This window comes from Xenopus tropicalis, chromosome 10, assembly GCF_000004195.4.
Source record: "Xenopus tropicalis strain Nigerian chromosome 10, UCB_Xtro_10.0, whole genome shotgun sequence".
Lineage (NCBI taxonomy): Eukaryota > Metazoa > Chordata > Amphibia > Anura > Pipidae > Xenopus > Xenopus tropicalis.
Genome location: NC_030686.2, coordinates 43,011,055 through 43,026,084, shown reverse-complemented (window position 1 = coordinate 43,026,084; position 15,030 = coordinate 43,011,055). Strand labels below are relative to the sequence as shown.

Genomic DNA, 15,030 nt, shown 5'->3' with positions numbered 1-15,030 from the left:
CAGGGCTAGGCAGCGGGGCATTCTGGGTAAGGCGCCCCTCGGAAGTGCCTTCCTCGCAAAGAATGTCGGGAAACGCGCTGCCCGGAAGTGACTCCTCACAAGTGCATGCTGGGATATGGAATAGGCGGAAGTCGGGGAATTGGAGAGATTGCAATTGCAGAAAGACTAGCGCGCCTGGCTGTCAGCAGGTTTGTCTGTGTGTAATATAATAATAAGGGCCGCCAGCGATATTAGCAATAACACTGATTAGGAAGGCTGCTTCAACAGTGTGCGTGACGTATTGGCAGCAATTGTTGGACGTCACTATAAGCTCCGCCCCTGAATTGTCCGATCATGTGATTATGTCCCGCCTACTGGGTTTTGTTTAATTGGCAAGTGGCTGGGCGCTAGTGTGGGGCTTGTGTCCGCCCTCCGTCCGGGGCAGCTTCCCTCTCTCCCGGTAAGTACTCCCACACCGGGGCCCCGCTGCCGGGGAACTCCCACACCGGGGCCCCGCTGCCGGGGAACTCCCACACCGGGGCCCCGCTGCCGGGGAACTCCCACACCGGGGCCCCGCTGCCGGGGAACTCCCACACCGGGGCCCCGCTGCCGGGGAACTCCCACACCGGGGCCCCACTGCTGCACTGACAGGGAACTCCCACACTGGGGCCCCACTGCTGCACTGACAGGGAACTCCCACACCGGGGCCCCACTGCTGCACTGACAGGGAACTCCCACACCGGGGCCCCACTGCTGCACTGACAGGGAACTCCCACACCGGGGCCCCACTGCTGCACTGACAGGGAACTCCCACACCGGGGCCCCGCTGCCGGGGAACTCCCACACCGGGGCCCCGCTGCCGGGGAACTCCCACACCGGGGCCCCGCTGCCGGGGAACTCCCACACCGGGGCCCCGCTGCCGGGGAACTCCCACACCGGGGCCCCGCTGCCGGGGAACTCCCACACCGGGGCCCCACTGCTGCACTGACAGGGAACTCCCACACCGGGGCCCCACTGCTGCACTGACAGGGAACTCCCACACCGGGGCCCCACTGCTGCACTGACAGGGAACTCCCACACCGGGGCCCCACTGCTGCACTGACAGGGAACTCCCACACTGGGGCCCCACTGCTGCACTGACAGGGAACTCCCCCACCGGGGCCCCACTGCCGGGGAACTCCCCCACCGGGGCCCCACTGCCGGGGAACTCCCACACCGGGGCCCCACTGCCGGGGAACTCCCACACCGGGGCCCCACTGCCGGGGAACTCCCACACTGGGGCCCCACTGCCGGGGAACTCCCACACTGGGGCCCCACTGCTGCACTGACAGGGAACTCCCACACCGGGGCCCCACTGCTGCACTGACAGGGAACTCCCACACCGGGGCCCCACTGCTGCACTGACAGGGAACTCCCACACTGGGGCCCCACTGCTGCACTGACAGGGAACTCCCCCACCGGGGCCCCACTGCCGGGGAACTCCCACACCGGGGCCCCACTGCCGGGGAACTCCCACACTGGGGCCCCACTGCCGGGGAACTCCCACACTGGGGCCCCACTGCTGCACTGACAGGGAACTCCCACACCGGGGCCCCACTGCTGCACTGACAGGGAACTCCCCCACCGGGGCCCCACTGCCGGGGAACTCCCCCACCGGGGCCCCACTGCCGGGGAACTCCCCCACCGGGGCCCCACTGCCGGGGAACTCCCACACTGGGGCCCCACTGCCGGGGAACTCCCACACTGGGGCCCCACTGCTGCACTGACGGGGAACTCCCACACCGGGGCCCCACTGCTGCACTGACGGGGAACTCCCACACCGGGGCCCCACTGCTGCACTGACGGGGAACTCCCACACCGGGGCCCCACTGCTGCACTGACGGGGAACTCCCACACCGGGGCCCCACTGCTGCACTGACGGGGAACTCCCACACCGGGGCCCCACTGCTGCACTGACGGGGAACTCCCACACCGGGGCCCCACTGCTGCACTGACGGGGAACTCCCACACCGGGGCCCCACTGCTGCACTGACGGGGAACTCCCACACTGGGGCCCCACTGCTGCACTGACGGGGAACTCCCACACTGGGGCCCCACTGCTGCACTGACGGGGAACTCCCACACTGGGGCCCCACTGCTGCACTGACAGGGAACTCCCACACTGGGGCCCCACTGCTGCACTGACAGGGAACTCCCACACTGGGGCCCCACTGCTGCACTGACCGTAAGACCCCACAAACCCCCTATATATTTATAAAGCCATATATTTCACAAAGGAATTTATAAAGCTTCTCTTATTTAAGACATCCCACAGCCACTCTCCCATTAGAACCCAGCTCAATCCTATAGGTGATGTTGCGGGAAGGGGTTTGGGAGGGTCCATGGCCACTATCCTGCGGTTCTGAATGTAATTATTTCTGTTTGTGCTGCTCAGAGCATGGCAGGAGGATACGGCGTGATGGCAGATGATGGGACTATCGACTATTCTGTGCATGAAGCCTGGAACGAGGCCACCAACGTCTACCTGATTGTCATTCTCGTCAGCATTGGGCTGTTCATGTATGCAAGGAAGTAAGTAGAGCTTGGGTTCCCATTTGTCTTTAGCGCCCCCCAAAAGGATGGTGCGAGACCCTGGTGCCTGATAACCAGGCACCCATATTATTATCATTACTAATATTTCATTATTATACTTATATATGTAGTATTATTTTATTATTTTTAAGACCTGGGAAGAATATAAAGGTCATTTGATTTCTTCAGTCCCCCCCAACATTGAACTCCCCCTATCAATGCCCTTATATCTTTCTTACATGCAACATGTTGTAAAGGAAAAATCTGAATGGGTTTACGCTACTAATGCAGATCTCTTCTTCCAGAAATAAAAGAAAGATTATGAGAATTTTCACGGTGCCACCTACGGCAGAGAGCGCCACGGAGGCAAACTTCTATGACGACATGAAGAAAATTCGCTTGCGCCAGCAACTGGAGATGTATTACATTGGTGAGGATAAACTCAGCCCTTTAGTAAGGCCCTATACACTTTAACACCATCAGGAGCAAAGAATTTCAGCCCCACATTAGGGTTTTAGTACTGTGGTTCCTCTGTCTTTGCTCCTTTACATTCACTACAGTCAGTAGTGGAGGCAGAGGTGTAGGGGCCGGGTTCCATCACCCCACTTATCACCTTCGGGGGTGCTCTGCCAGTTTCACAGTTTGCCTTTCTGCTGATATAATGTCACAGACATGACTTTGTCCCTTTTTTATTGACAGCTAGAAAACATGAACAGAATGATAGTATCCAGCTCACCGTGGAATGAGCGACGTGTGGACTCCAAGATACATTGGCCACTGAGAAAGAGACAGATTTTAAACGTTGCTCCTTTGTGCTGGTTGGTTCTCATGAACTACGGACATTCCCTTCCAGAAAAGCCCATATTCCATTAGCACAATTCCTGCTCTGTTTGTGATCTGTGTAAGAGATGGACATGGGGAGAGAAGAGGTTGGCAGAAGAGGATTTTTCCTTTAGGGCATCAGAGCCTTATTGGTGCCCTCAGAAACCTTGGTTTTTTTCTGGTTAATTGGTTTCTGTGTCTCCTGATTTGCCTGCTGGGTGACGTTTTGAGTACAAATCATCCATGACTGCCATAGGGTTTGGCTAAAATTCATTTCATTTTGAATAAACTGGGGAACAGTAATTTTGTTGTAGATTTTTTCTTCTGTAATGTGCAGGTCTGGACTGGGATTTGAAACTGGCCGTGGAATTTCAAGTACACAGAGGCCCAAACAGCCCCATTAAATATTGACTGTCTATGGCATCTTACAGCAGCCCCTCTGGCATTTGCCTGAACCCACAGATTGCCAGTCTGGGCCTGGGTCCTGTCATTCCAAGTACCCAGAGGCCCAAACAGCCCCCCAGCCTAATAAATAGTGACTGTCTATGGCATCTTACAGCAGCCCCTCTGGCATTTGCCTGAACCCACAGATTGCCAGTCTGGGCCTGGGCCCTGGCATTCCCAGTACCCAGAGGCCCAAACAGCCCCCCCCAGCCCAATAAATAGTGACTGTCTATGGCACCTTACAGCAGCCCCTCTGGCATTTGCCTGAACCCACAGATTGCCAGTCTGGGCCTGGGTCCTGGTATTCCAAATACCCAGAGGCCCAAACAGCCCCCCCAGCCCAATAAATAGTGAGTGTCTATGGCACCTTACAGCAGCCCCTCTGGCATTTGCCTGAACCCACAGATTGCCAGTCTGGGCCTGGGTCCTGGCATTCCAAGTACCCAGAGGCCCAAACAGCCCCCCCAGCCCAATAAATAGTGACTGTCTATGGCATCTTACAGCAGCCCCTCTGGCATATGCGTGAACCCACAGATTGCCAGTCTGGGCTTGATCCCCAGTGCCAGTTTAAGCTGGGCTTAAATACAGCAATACAGCCCAGCTTGTCCAGATGGCATGGATCTCCTGGAAGGAGTTTAGTTATTACAGTACCTGGGTTTATGCCTCCCTTCCCCAGTGATTTTGGATAACATTCTCCTTCAGTTATTTCCAACATACTGAGAAGTATAGCATGGAAGGAAACCAGGAGAAATATTTTTATTTACACCAGGAGTAACTCTGGCAAGCATTTTAAACCTATCTGCAAAAAGACTTTAAATAACACCCCTGTGCACAACGGTATCCACCATGTTTATTCCATAGTATTATGCAACAAACACAGAGAATATGATTGCACTGGCTTCGGCCAACTGCCCTGGCACCAGTGAATGTCACTGGAGAGGGGTTGGGATGTGCCTGGGATATTACTGGGTCACACAACAAAGATTCCCATTCGGCCCAGGAGATAGGAACAGTATTACAACCAATCCCACCTTTTGTGTTCACTGGGGGAATATTGTAACACAGCATCAATGCTATTGGCTCCTGTACGTGCCCTGTAGCACTAACAGAACTGGCTATCAATGCACAAACGCAGACTGTGAATAAGTAATGCTGTGCCTATTGGTTAGGATCAGATTGGACATGTCCAGTAGCACTGGCCTATCTCCCTTTGACTCCCAATTAGAATACAAATATAGTGAAAAAGAACCATTTTAAAAAATGAACGACACTAGGAAAAATGTGTTGAGCAGCTACTAACATATTGGAAGGTATGCTTTAAAAATAATGGTGTCTGTATATTCTGCTGCAGCCTAGTTAGGGTTAAAAAGCCAATCAGCTTCATTTAACAGCAGGCACCGTGCCAATCACCAGACATGTACAATAAGAAACCTATATTACACCAGTGATAAAGGGGCAGGAGGAGACACCAGCAAATGACATAAACTCATACTGTGTGCGGTTGAATATAGACTTCCCAATGAAATCCAGTCCCACCATCGTAAGGGAAATAGAAAAAGAAACAGCAGATTTGGCGTGCACTCTTTATTCATAGCAACCCTCCATGGGAGGACTGCGGCGTGACTGCCGACAGCAACAAAACAATCCACCCGTTTGTGTTAGGATAAGGAAAGTGCAGCATCAGAACTGGGGGTAACCTTTTCTAGGATCTAGGGATATAGCAAACCTATAATTTGTGGATATGTACGGATACCGAATTCCCCTACAAAAGACTGGGACAAATAAAGAACAGATTATTATTTGGTTTAGCTGAACAATAACCCCCATATGTAATAAACGGTGATAATTCTGCCCAGGAGTAGTAACCCATCAGCCAATAAGAATGCTTTTAAACAGGTGACCAGTAAATGCTTCCTGATGATTGGTTGCTATGGGTTACTGCTCCTGGGCTAACTTAGTGCCTTTTATTATGTAACCTCATAACATAACCCCATTACGTAAACTCATAAGAATTTGGTCATAAAAAGCATTAGGATTTGGATTTGGTCGGCTTCTGAACCAAACACTCTCTTCTGACCCTCTACACGCAGTTAGAAAAGTCCCATCCTCTACCTGCAGGGCGGAATTAAAAAAGGCAGGAGAGGTATGTGCCTAGGGTCACAGTGCATACTCACATTGGGTGAACTGAATCATGGCAGGACATTTGAAGAGGAGGAAAGTGAACTTAAAAAAGGTAAAAACCTGGACAGATGCAGCAGGCAGGAAAGGCCATCATCAATCAAGAAAAACCTGCCCAAGGATGGAAAGTTTCGAAGTGAATGGCTGGCTTGGGCAGCTGAGCTTAGAGGTTCTTTTGCTTTTGTTTCTGTTCTGAGAGTCTGGCCTATGTTGTTGTGCCTTAGGATTACTGCTGCTCTTGATGGAGAAAAACTCCCTCACCAGGTCTTCCACTTCCCACTGCTCAGCAGAGTCCCTCTTACAGCAGTGCAGCGCAGCAGGGTCTATAGGGTGGGCCTCGGTGTTGAAGACGTAGCCGCCTGCCCCCATGACACACTCCCCGTATGGAGTCACCACCAGATCAGAGGTGGAGCCATCATTGTGGATAAAGTTGTCTGGGTCAAACAGCAAATAGAGGTACTTGATGGTTTCGGCCAGGAAGAAAGACTCCATGCGGTTATCCAGCTTGTGATCTCGAACGTCTTTGATCTGTAAGGAGACATGTCATGTTGATTCATTCCATAGACTGATAATGTGAGCACCCCAGAACTGTATTTTGTGGGTCCCACACAGAGTAGGAACAATGGCCAAATTACACTTTGGTGCACCCTTAGGTTGGCCGTCTCTCCTCCCCTGGATCACAATTAACCCTCCTTTTTGCGCACAACCTTAAATCTCCCATCTACACCCAATGAAAACCATGCTGTAGAAAAGAAATGTTTAGAGAAGCATGATGATGTACCGTTGCAAATCCACAGTCCACTTTGCTTATCCTTTCAATGGACTCCACGGCATCTCTTCCCAGCTCTAACAGAATTGGATCTCTGGTCGCCTTGTACAGATACATTGCGCTCTCAATCAGCTCTGCAAGACACAATCGGAACACATCAGAGCTAATCAATATGGTTGCCCCGTGCCCACTGCACTCTGGAAAGCGGTTTATAAGATTATTTTAATGAAATTATGTCATGCCAGGGCTGGAGAGTCATGAAGCAGGCTAAGAAACTCACCTCAGCGGGCAGCACCCCATGAGTTATCAGGGGCGGCAAAAAGCAGCTCCTGGTAACTTTAGGAGCCAAATTTCTGGTTATTAAGCCAAAAATTTTCCGCTTTTAGTGAAGGGAGCGCTGGGGGGATGCTTGGGGGATAGAATTGCCCCTGCTATCATGATCATAGTTTGTTTTAAGCAGTGGTGTAACTACTGTGTTTTATATAATATATATATATAAAAATATATTATATAAAAAGGACCAGCAACCCCGTGGACACGGGGAGGGGTGCTGCTTCCTATACAGCCATTCTACTGCTGAAAAATGTGCCTGCCTGCTGCAATCTATTCCTAGGGGGTGGGCATATGCGAATAGGTGGGGAGGCGAATCAGGTTTCTGTGCACCCTGGGCCTCTCCAAAAAATGTATTTGCAGGGGGGCCTGGAGCACTGTCTTGCAAGACTTACCCGGCCGGAGGGGGTAGCCCTCTCTTTTCTCCACGGTAAATCCCTGAGGAATGCTGTAAAATTCCGGTAACCCACCAAACTGCCTCCATACTGTGTAGTAATTGAGGAATGATCTCATTCCACTTCTGATATCTCCCACTAAACTCTGTGCAAAATGACATGAAATCATTTGGTGGGGTCTTTTATTATAGACCTGATATGGAGGAGAATCTTTGCACGGAAATGTGCAGATATCCTGCACAGAGGAACCCGTCTGTTACCTGTAATCCTGGCCAAAAGGCTTCCAGTGATTGGAAAACGGGCATAGTGACCGTGCCCTTATACATCTGAACCCACACATACCAGTCGTCGTATTTGGTGAAGTTCTGGAGGGCCTTGTTGTATTCTGAAACAGATCCATCAGTGTCAGCTATAGCTAAAGTACAACTCCCAGGATCAGCAGCAAAGCATATTGCTTACCAAGAAACATAGACATTAATTCCTCGTCCTGCAGCAGGATCGCCCCTTTCACCAGATATTCAAAGTAGGAATCAACGCCGGCCCCGATTCCAGCATCCTGAGCTACCCACTTGGAGGTCATGACGTCTACATGGTTTCCTACCTATATATAGGTATATATATTTGATTTTGGATCCCGTAGCAGATAGGCAGGTTTACTTAAAGAAACAGTAACACCATTTTTCCAGTTTTAATGCACAGTGGTGCTTGTTACGTCTGTGAACCCTTTACAGTTTTCTCTATTATTATATGATGCTTTTTTTATGATATATTTTCTAACAAAAGTATTTGGAAAAGATATATTGAATGTTACAAAATTGTTACAGTTTCTTTAAAGGGTGGTTCACCTTAAGTATGTGATATTCTAAGACAATCTGAAGTTGGTCTACATTTTTTATTATCTGTGGTTTATTAATTATTTCTTTTTACAGCAGTTTTCTAGTTTAGAGTTTCAGCAGCTATCAGGTTGCTAGGGTCCGAATTACCTTAGCGACCAGGCAGTGGTTTGAATAAGAGACTGGAATATGAATAGGAGAGGGACTGAATAGAAGGTAAGCAGTAAATAGTAACAATAACAATACATTGTAGCCTCATAGAGCAATGGACCTGTGTCTTTTTTCAACTTCTACTACTATATAATATTTCTCTTTGGTGATTGGGAAAAGCAAACCAAGCTGCACTGATCATTTCCAACTCACCAGCCCAATATCAGACCTGCTCTCCCACAATCCTCTGAGGGCTCTTCTTGCCACCATCTCAAACTGTGGGTCTCCTGTAAGGCGACTCAGAGTGGCAAACTCCACAATAAATGTTCCGACGCCGGCTGTGCATGTCACGGGGGTCTCTGTAGGGTTAACACCTCTCAGCAGGTTGACTGTCCCGTAGGGCATCCCTGTGGCTGTGTCAAACGCTATAGGATAAATAAAGGGGTACAAAGAAATAGATGATGTTATATTCTCAGCTAGTTGTAAAAATGGTTCCAGTTGTGATTCTGAACATATGCCAAATACCCCCATATACAAGCAGATTAAAAAAAAAAAACTCTGTGAGGCTACAATTTTATTATTACTGTTACTGTTACTTTTTATTACTTATTTTTCTGTTCAGCTCCTCTCGTATTCCCATTTCACTCTCTCATTCAAACCACTGCCGGGTCGCTAGGGTAAACTGGACCCTAGTAACCAGATAGCTGCTGAAATTCCAAACTGGAGAGCTGCTGAACAAAAAGTGAAATAATTCAAATAAAAAAACAAATGATAACAAATGAAGACCAATTGCAAATTAAAATATTAGGCTCTACATCATAGTTAACTCAAGGTGAACAACCCCTAATATTACATTTAAGCCATTCATTTCATTTGGTATTTAATATGAATAAACACAGCTATACAGCTAAATAAGCTCTATGGGCAGAATGAGCCACAGGAATGCGGTCTAGTAGTAAAGAAAATACAAAACGCCAGCTAATAAAACAGGTTATATTTTCCCTTTACACCATAACCCCCAATCTTTGCTAACCTGGAAGGAGTTTGCGAGCAGCCTCTTCTGCCATGCGAAGTAGGGGGCCAGTGCAAGGCCACCCCGGTTCCAGTTCCAGGCCGGCTCTTTTGGAGAAAAGGTGAGCAGACAAGAGACCACCCACAACTGAACAACAATATAAACACTGTGTTAGCACTATATACAGGTAAATACATACACATCATACCACTAACAGAGGAACTAAGCAGCAAAAGCAGACACTGGGCACAGGGCAGCAATCTATACAGATATTGGATATTATGTCAAAGCCATACTCTGCTGTTTAATGGTATCCCCCAAGTGTCAGTGTTTATATTTTATAAAATGAAAGCTTGAGAGTTATCAGCCATAAATGTGAGTGACATGAGAGTGACAAAGAAAAAACAGCGCCCAACCTCGGATGTTGGTCTCGAAGACTGAAGCATTGACATCAATGTCAAAATCCAAAGTATCCTGCAGGACATTTACTACTCTCTGGAACTCGGTGACGTTTCCAATAATCTGCCAAGCCCAGAAAGGACAGTGATGCATGAGAAATGTAAGGCAACTGCAACATATTCAACACATGTGTGAGTGCAAAGCCCTTGCAGAAGGCAGCGAACAATACTGCAGAGCTCCGGGCCCTATCTGATGTATCTGGCTCTGGCTATGTGCTGGGTACATCTTTACCAGCACAGCAGGGGCCCTATTCAATATCAGCAATGACTTTGCATAAGGACTCACAGCAATTGCCTATACTGCCCCGTGCCATAGACAGTCACTATTTATTGGGCTGGGGGGGCTGTTTGGGCCTCTGTGTACTTGGAATGCCAGGACCCAGGCCCAGACTGGCAATCTGTGGGTTCAGGCAAATGCCAGAGGGGCTGCTGTAAGATGCCATAGACAGTCACTATTTATTGGGCTGGGGGGGGGCTGTTTGGGCCTCTGGGTACTTGGAATGCCACGACCCAGGCCCAGACTGGCAATCTGTGGGTTCAGGCAAATGCCAGAGGGGCTGCTGTAAGATGCCATAGACAGTCACTATTTATTGGGCTGGGGGGGGGGCTGTTTGGGCCTCTGGGTACTTGGAATGCCACGACCCAGGCCCAGACTGGCAATCTGTGGGTTCAGGCAAATGCCAGAGGGGCTGCTGTAAGGTGCCATAGACAGTCACTATTTATTGGGCTGGGGGGGCTGTTTGGGCCTCTGGGTACTTGGAATGCCAGGGCCCAGAGGGGCTGCTGTAAGGTGCCATAGACAGTCACCATCCCCCCAACATCACAGTATCTGCCCCCTGCAGAGTATGTACATGTTTAATTCCTTTGCTGTGCTATGCACTATAGCATACATACAACATGTATGTAATTAATTAAATGCACCAATAGCTTACCAGTAACGTGTCTAACGCATCAATTAGAGTCAGGGAGAAACTGCAAAAAAAGAAATATATATATATATATATATATATATATATATATATATATATATTAAAAACAAAGACAGCTCTTGTAACCCCCCCCTTCCCGGCCTTCATCTACCCTAGCACAGCAATTAAAATAAAGACCAGCAAAAAAAAATGTTACAAAAATCTACGACATATTAAAAATGTAATTTAAAGGTTAACTTCCCCTTTAAATACTCTAATCTGCTTAGCTATGGCCTATATACTCCTTACAAGGGCAGTTAATCACCTTCCCCAGGTATCTTGTCCATCACAGGTGAGGGGGCGCAGTTCATCGTAGGGGAAGGCATGGTCCAAGTAGTTGTTGTACGCGTGATAAAACATGGATTTCACCCGATCCCTTGGAGGGAAGATCACAAGTGTTAACGATTTGCTTATATTACTGAATAACAGTTTCACTCCATCCTCAGGGGCAATAGAGATGATTTCATGGCTTTAATAATACATGTTTGAATTCTCCATCCTCCTGGGGCCCACCATACTTGATGAACTACATCTCCCAGCATCCTCCAACACATGAAAGTGATAAACATATGAGAAACAGTGAGGGGGGGGGAGGCAGAAGGGAAAAGACATGTAAATAAAACAGGAGGAGGGTGATTAAAGTCACAGGCCCTTTTATTATAAATAAAACAGGCTGGAGGCTTCTCTATAATCTTAATATGGCATTGATATTATCAGCCAATAACAAGGGACTAAGTAGCCTCACCTGTATTGGGCCATTTCCTCCTCCGTGAGCCCCCGGTCCCTGGCATGATAGCCTGGCAGCAGGGCACCAAGGATACCCAGATAAAGTGGGTACAATATCGTAACCATCACACACCAAGTCACAGTCTCTTTTCTGTCACAACATAGTCACACAGCCGGCTTCCTGACGGACTGGTACAAACCGCGCTCTGATTGGATGTCCCGCAGCACTTCCTGATTGGATGACCCGCACCACTTCCCGATTGGCTGTCCCACACCACTTCCCCTTTGGCTGTTCAGCATAGGTGGAGAGTGATGACACATGCTTAAGGTGAAGTAGTTACCCACCATCTTTGCTTCTGGAAACGTTGCATATGTGGAACAGGGTTGCCAGGTTGGCGGCTTTCCCCTCAAACTGGGCTACTAATTTACAGCCCTGGCGGGTTTCCAAAGTACAAACCTGCCAAAGTACAGTTTTGGGCTATTTTTCAGAGCCTTAGTGGGTTTGAAGTTTGGAAACTAGCCAAAGTGTTTCCCCTAGTGTGCCTGTTCCACTGCATGCTGGGTAATGTAGTTTGTATCTAACAATTGGCCTACAGATAAGATTCATATAAAACTATAATACCCAGCATGCAATGGGACAGTATAGACAGAGGCTCTGTTTGTATTCCTTTTTGCTCTTTCAGGCTCTGCTTTACACCCTGCTCTATAGGGAATGTGATTGGACTACTTTCTACTGTGATGTGGGGGCAGTTCTGTAGTTGATCCTTAAGCTATAACTCTCAGGATTGGGGCTTCTGGGAGTTGTAGTTTAACACACCCATATGTATATCATGTCTGGGGTTAATGCAACATTCGGAATCTATTTTACATTACACTGGTACTGTACATATATAGATATAAATACTAAATTGTAGCTTTGGTAGCACAGGTTCCATGGTTTAACCTTTAATTTAATTTGTTGCACAATACGTCTCCTGATAAAGTTAGGGTTGCCACCTTTTCTGGTAAAAAATACCAACCTTCCTATATTTCTTTCTTTCTTCCCTAATATAACATTGGCATCAATGGTATCATTCTTACCTGCCAGGTGGCAACCCTAGCCAGAGCTTGGCCAAATACAATTTTCAACTTTTTGGCTGCTTGAGGAATTATGATAATGTTAGTTTAGGGATAAATAGATGACACATTTACCAGTAATTAGCTTATTAGAATTTGTTTTACGCTTGGTTATGATTTTGTAGCCAAAAGCTCAAATCTAATTGGGCTAAATAATTGTGTGGAAAAAAGTTGGCGCCTCAGAGCTTGCCCTACAAAGATTTGCTAAATACAGAAGCAGCCAAGAGCCCTATTTAAAAAACTGGGTAACAGGGCCAGAACTAGCGCTAAGCAGCAAAGGCACATGGCCCGGTACAAACGGTGGGGCTAAGGTTACTGCCCAGCCGGTAAATCGCCAGCTAGTGCCGTGGTTGGAATTACAAAACTATCAGCAATGTAATTTTTTTTAATACCCTACAAATCACCCCCTTTACTATACTCCGCCCATTGTTCCCACCCCATGGGATGCTCCGCCTGCTCCCCTGACCCAAAGGCTGGTATAATAACAAAAAAAAAAAAAATGGCAACCCAAGGGGAAGCATGAAGCATGTGGAGGGGGGCAGTTTCAAGAAAACTGCCATAGGAAGGGAGGGTAGTGAGTAAGCAGGCAGGTGTGTGTTTTAGGCCCACATAGTACTTGGCCCAACTCCACTGAGTAAAGCTGTGTATTGTGGGTCCAATTAGGTAAAAATGGTGGGTTCACCTGGAGAGACCCAGACAGGTCTGTCACCTAGAGATGTGCTGCCCCATTTGTGCAGGGAACCAGCAGCACTCACTGCTCCATAACCATAGAAAGGCGATTATTATTCTCATATTTAATATATGTACCCCCTAAAACAGCCCTCCAAAAGCCCAATAAATACGGTCTATGGCATATTACTATGGCATTTGTCAGAATCCACAGATTGCCAGTCTGGGCCTGGTGTGATAGTTCAGTGAGTGACCCCATAACTCCCCTTTACTCACTGCACCCCAGTAGGGTAGGGTCTGGGACAAAAGAAACTTTGAAGGGACTATAAATCAAACTATACTATATAACCTATGGCCATTTAGCTGTTGTTGAAGCAACTCCCAGCACTCACCCTTGTGCTACAGGTGCTAGGACATCAACATGTGAAGGGCAACAGTGATATAAACTGCTACCATTGGCAGCATTCTTACCCTTACTATATTGGCTTTTGCATACTTGTGTGCACAGCAAATAATACAACCGTGTCTCCATCAGAGGTCTAAGCTGGAGTCCTGCATCGAGTCAGGTACCTATAGAATATCTGCAGGGTGGTCGGGTTTCGGGCAGAAAGCCCCTATTATTCTAACCATGCAGGCAGTCCGTAGTTAACCCGCCTGGGTACCCAGCTAAGGTGCTGGAGTGGCCTCTCTACTTACCCCATTCATTTGGCTCCAGAGTGACGTCAATTCTGGTTTTGCAGGTCCTGGGTTGGAATATAAATTACCTAATTGCAGTCAGGGCCTGGGTAGGGGGAAGTATGTATTGGGTGGCCTGTGTGGGTGGGATTTCCCGACCAGACCCATGCAGAACTCTAAAGTCTAAAGCTGGCCATACATGAACCTATAGAATCTTATGAATGATTATCGCCCCAATAAATTTCGTGCCATGGCGAAGGGTCATTTAGTTGAACGGACAGGCTAGAAAATTTCACTTGGATAATGCTAAAATCTGTGTATGTATTGTGTATCGGACAATATCCTTGGGGGTCTACAATATATTTCCAGGACGCCACTTTTTTATGATTGGTGCCTGCCAACTATTTCATGTTCAGAACATCCTCCCATTTCAATTTCAGTCTGAATATTAATTTTAGATTGTTGCTTTAGTCGTACTATGTATTGTGTCTTATATTTAGCTCTTTTTTTCCTTTAGTTTTTAAATTTCCTTCTTTTTTTTGCCTCTTTCCAGCTTTTAAAAGGGAGTCACTGACCCTGGCAGCCAAAAACCTATTACTGCATTATTGTTAGTTATTACTTATTACTCTGTTCAGGCCCTTTCCTATTCGACTTTTGTGTCTCATTATAACTGCAGTCTAGTTTCCCTTTTCTCTGTAATAATAAAACAGTACCTGTACTTGATCCCAACTAAGATATAATTACCCCTTATTGGGGGCAGAACAGCCCTATTGGGTTTATTTAATGGTTAAATGATTCCCTTTTCTCTGTAATAATAAAACAGTACCTGTACTTGATCCCAACTAAGATATAATTACCCCTTATTGGGGGCAGAACAGCCCTATTGGGTTTATTTAATGGTTAAATGATTCCCTTTTCTCTGTAATAATAAAACA

At 47.6% G+C, this 15,030-nt stretch overlaps 2 protein-coding genes across 4 annotated transcripts; one reads left to right on the top strand and one right to left on the bottom strand.

The window, feature by feature from the left end:
* The first annotated feature begins 43 nt into the window (after nucleotides 1-43).
* smim19 (small integral membrane protein 19) lies at nucleotides 44-3,675 on the top strand. Of its 3 annotated transcripts, none has more exons than XM_012971763.3 (4): nucleotides 44-188; nucleotides 2,414-2,550; nucleotides 2,856-2,980; nucleotides 3,250-3,675. In XM_012971763.3, exons 1-4 carry the CDS (start codon nucleotides 63-65, stop codon nucleotides 3,294-3,296), a joined length of 435 nt encoding a protein of 144 aa, XP_012827217.1. In that variant the 5' UTR covers nucleotides 44-62; the 3' UTR covers nucleotides 3,297-3,675. The 3 variants fall into 3 exon arrangements, with proteins under 3 accessions (XP_012827217.1, NP_001231816.1, NP_001016254.2); NM_001244887.1 differs by having other exon boundaries at nucleotides 109-188; NM_001016254.3 differs by lacking the exon at nucleotides 44-188 and adding an exon at nucleotides 351-439.
* Nucleotides 3,676-5,385: 1,710 nt separating this feature from the next.
* edem2 (ER degradation enhancer, mannosidase alpha-like 2) lies at nucleotides 5,386-11,828 on the bottom strand. The gene is given in 11 exon segments (NM_001005031.1): nucleotides 5,386-6,522; nucleotides 6,776-6,897; nucleotides 7,489-7,633; nucleotides 7,749-7,873; nucleotides 7,948-8,089; nucleotides 8,685-8,896; nucleotides 9,505-9,630; nucleotides 9,900-10,005; nucleotides 10,874-10,913; nucleotides 11,175-11,285; nucleotides 11,655-11,828. Coding segments are annotated over 11 exon segments (1,668 nt in total). The 5' UTR covers nucleotides 11,762-11,828; the 3' UTR covers nucleotides 5,386-6,090.
* Nucleotides 11,829-15,030: the final 3,202 nt, after the last annotated feature.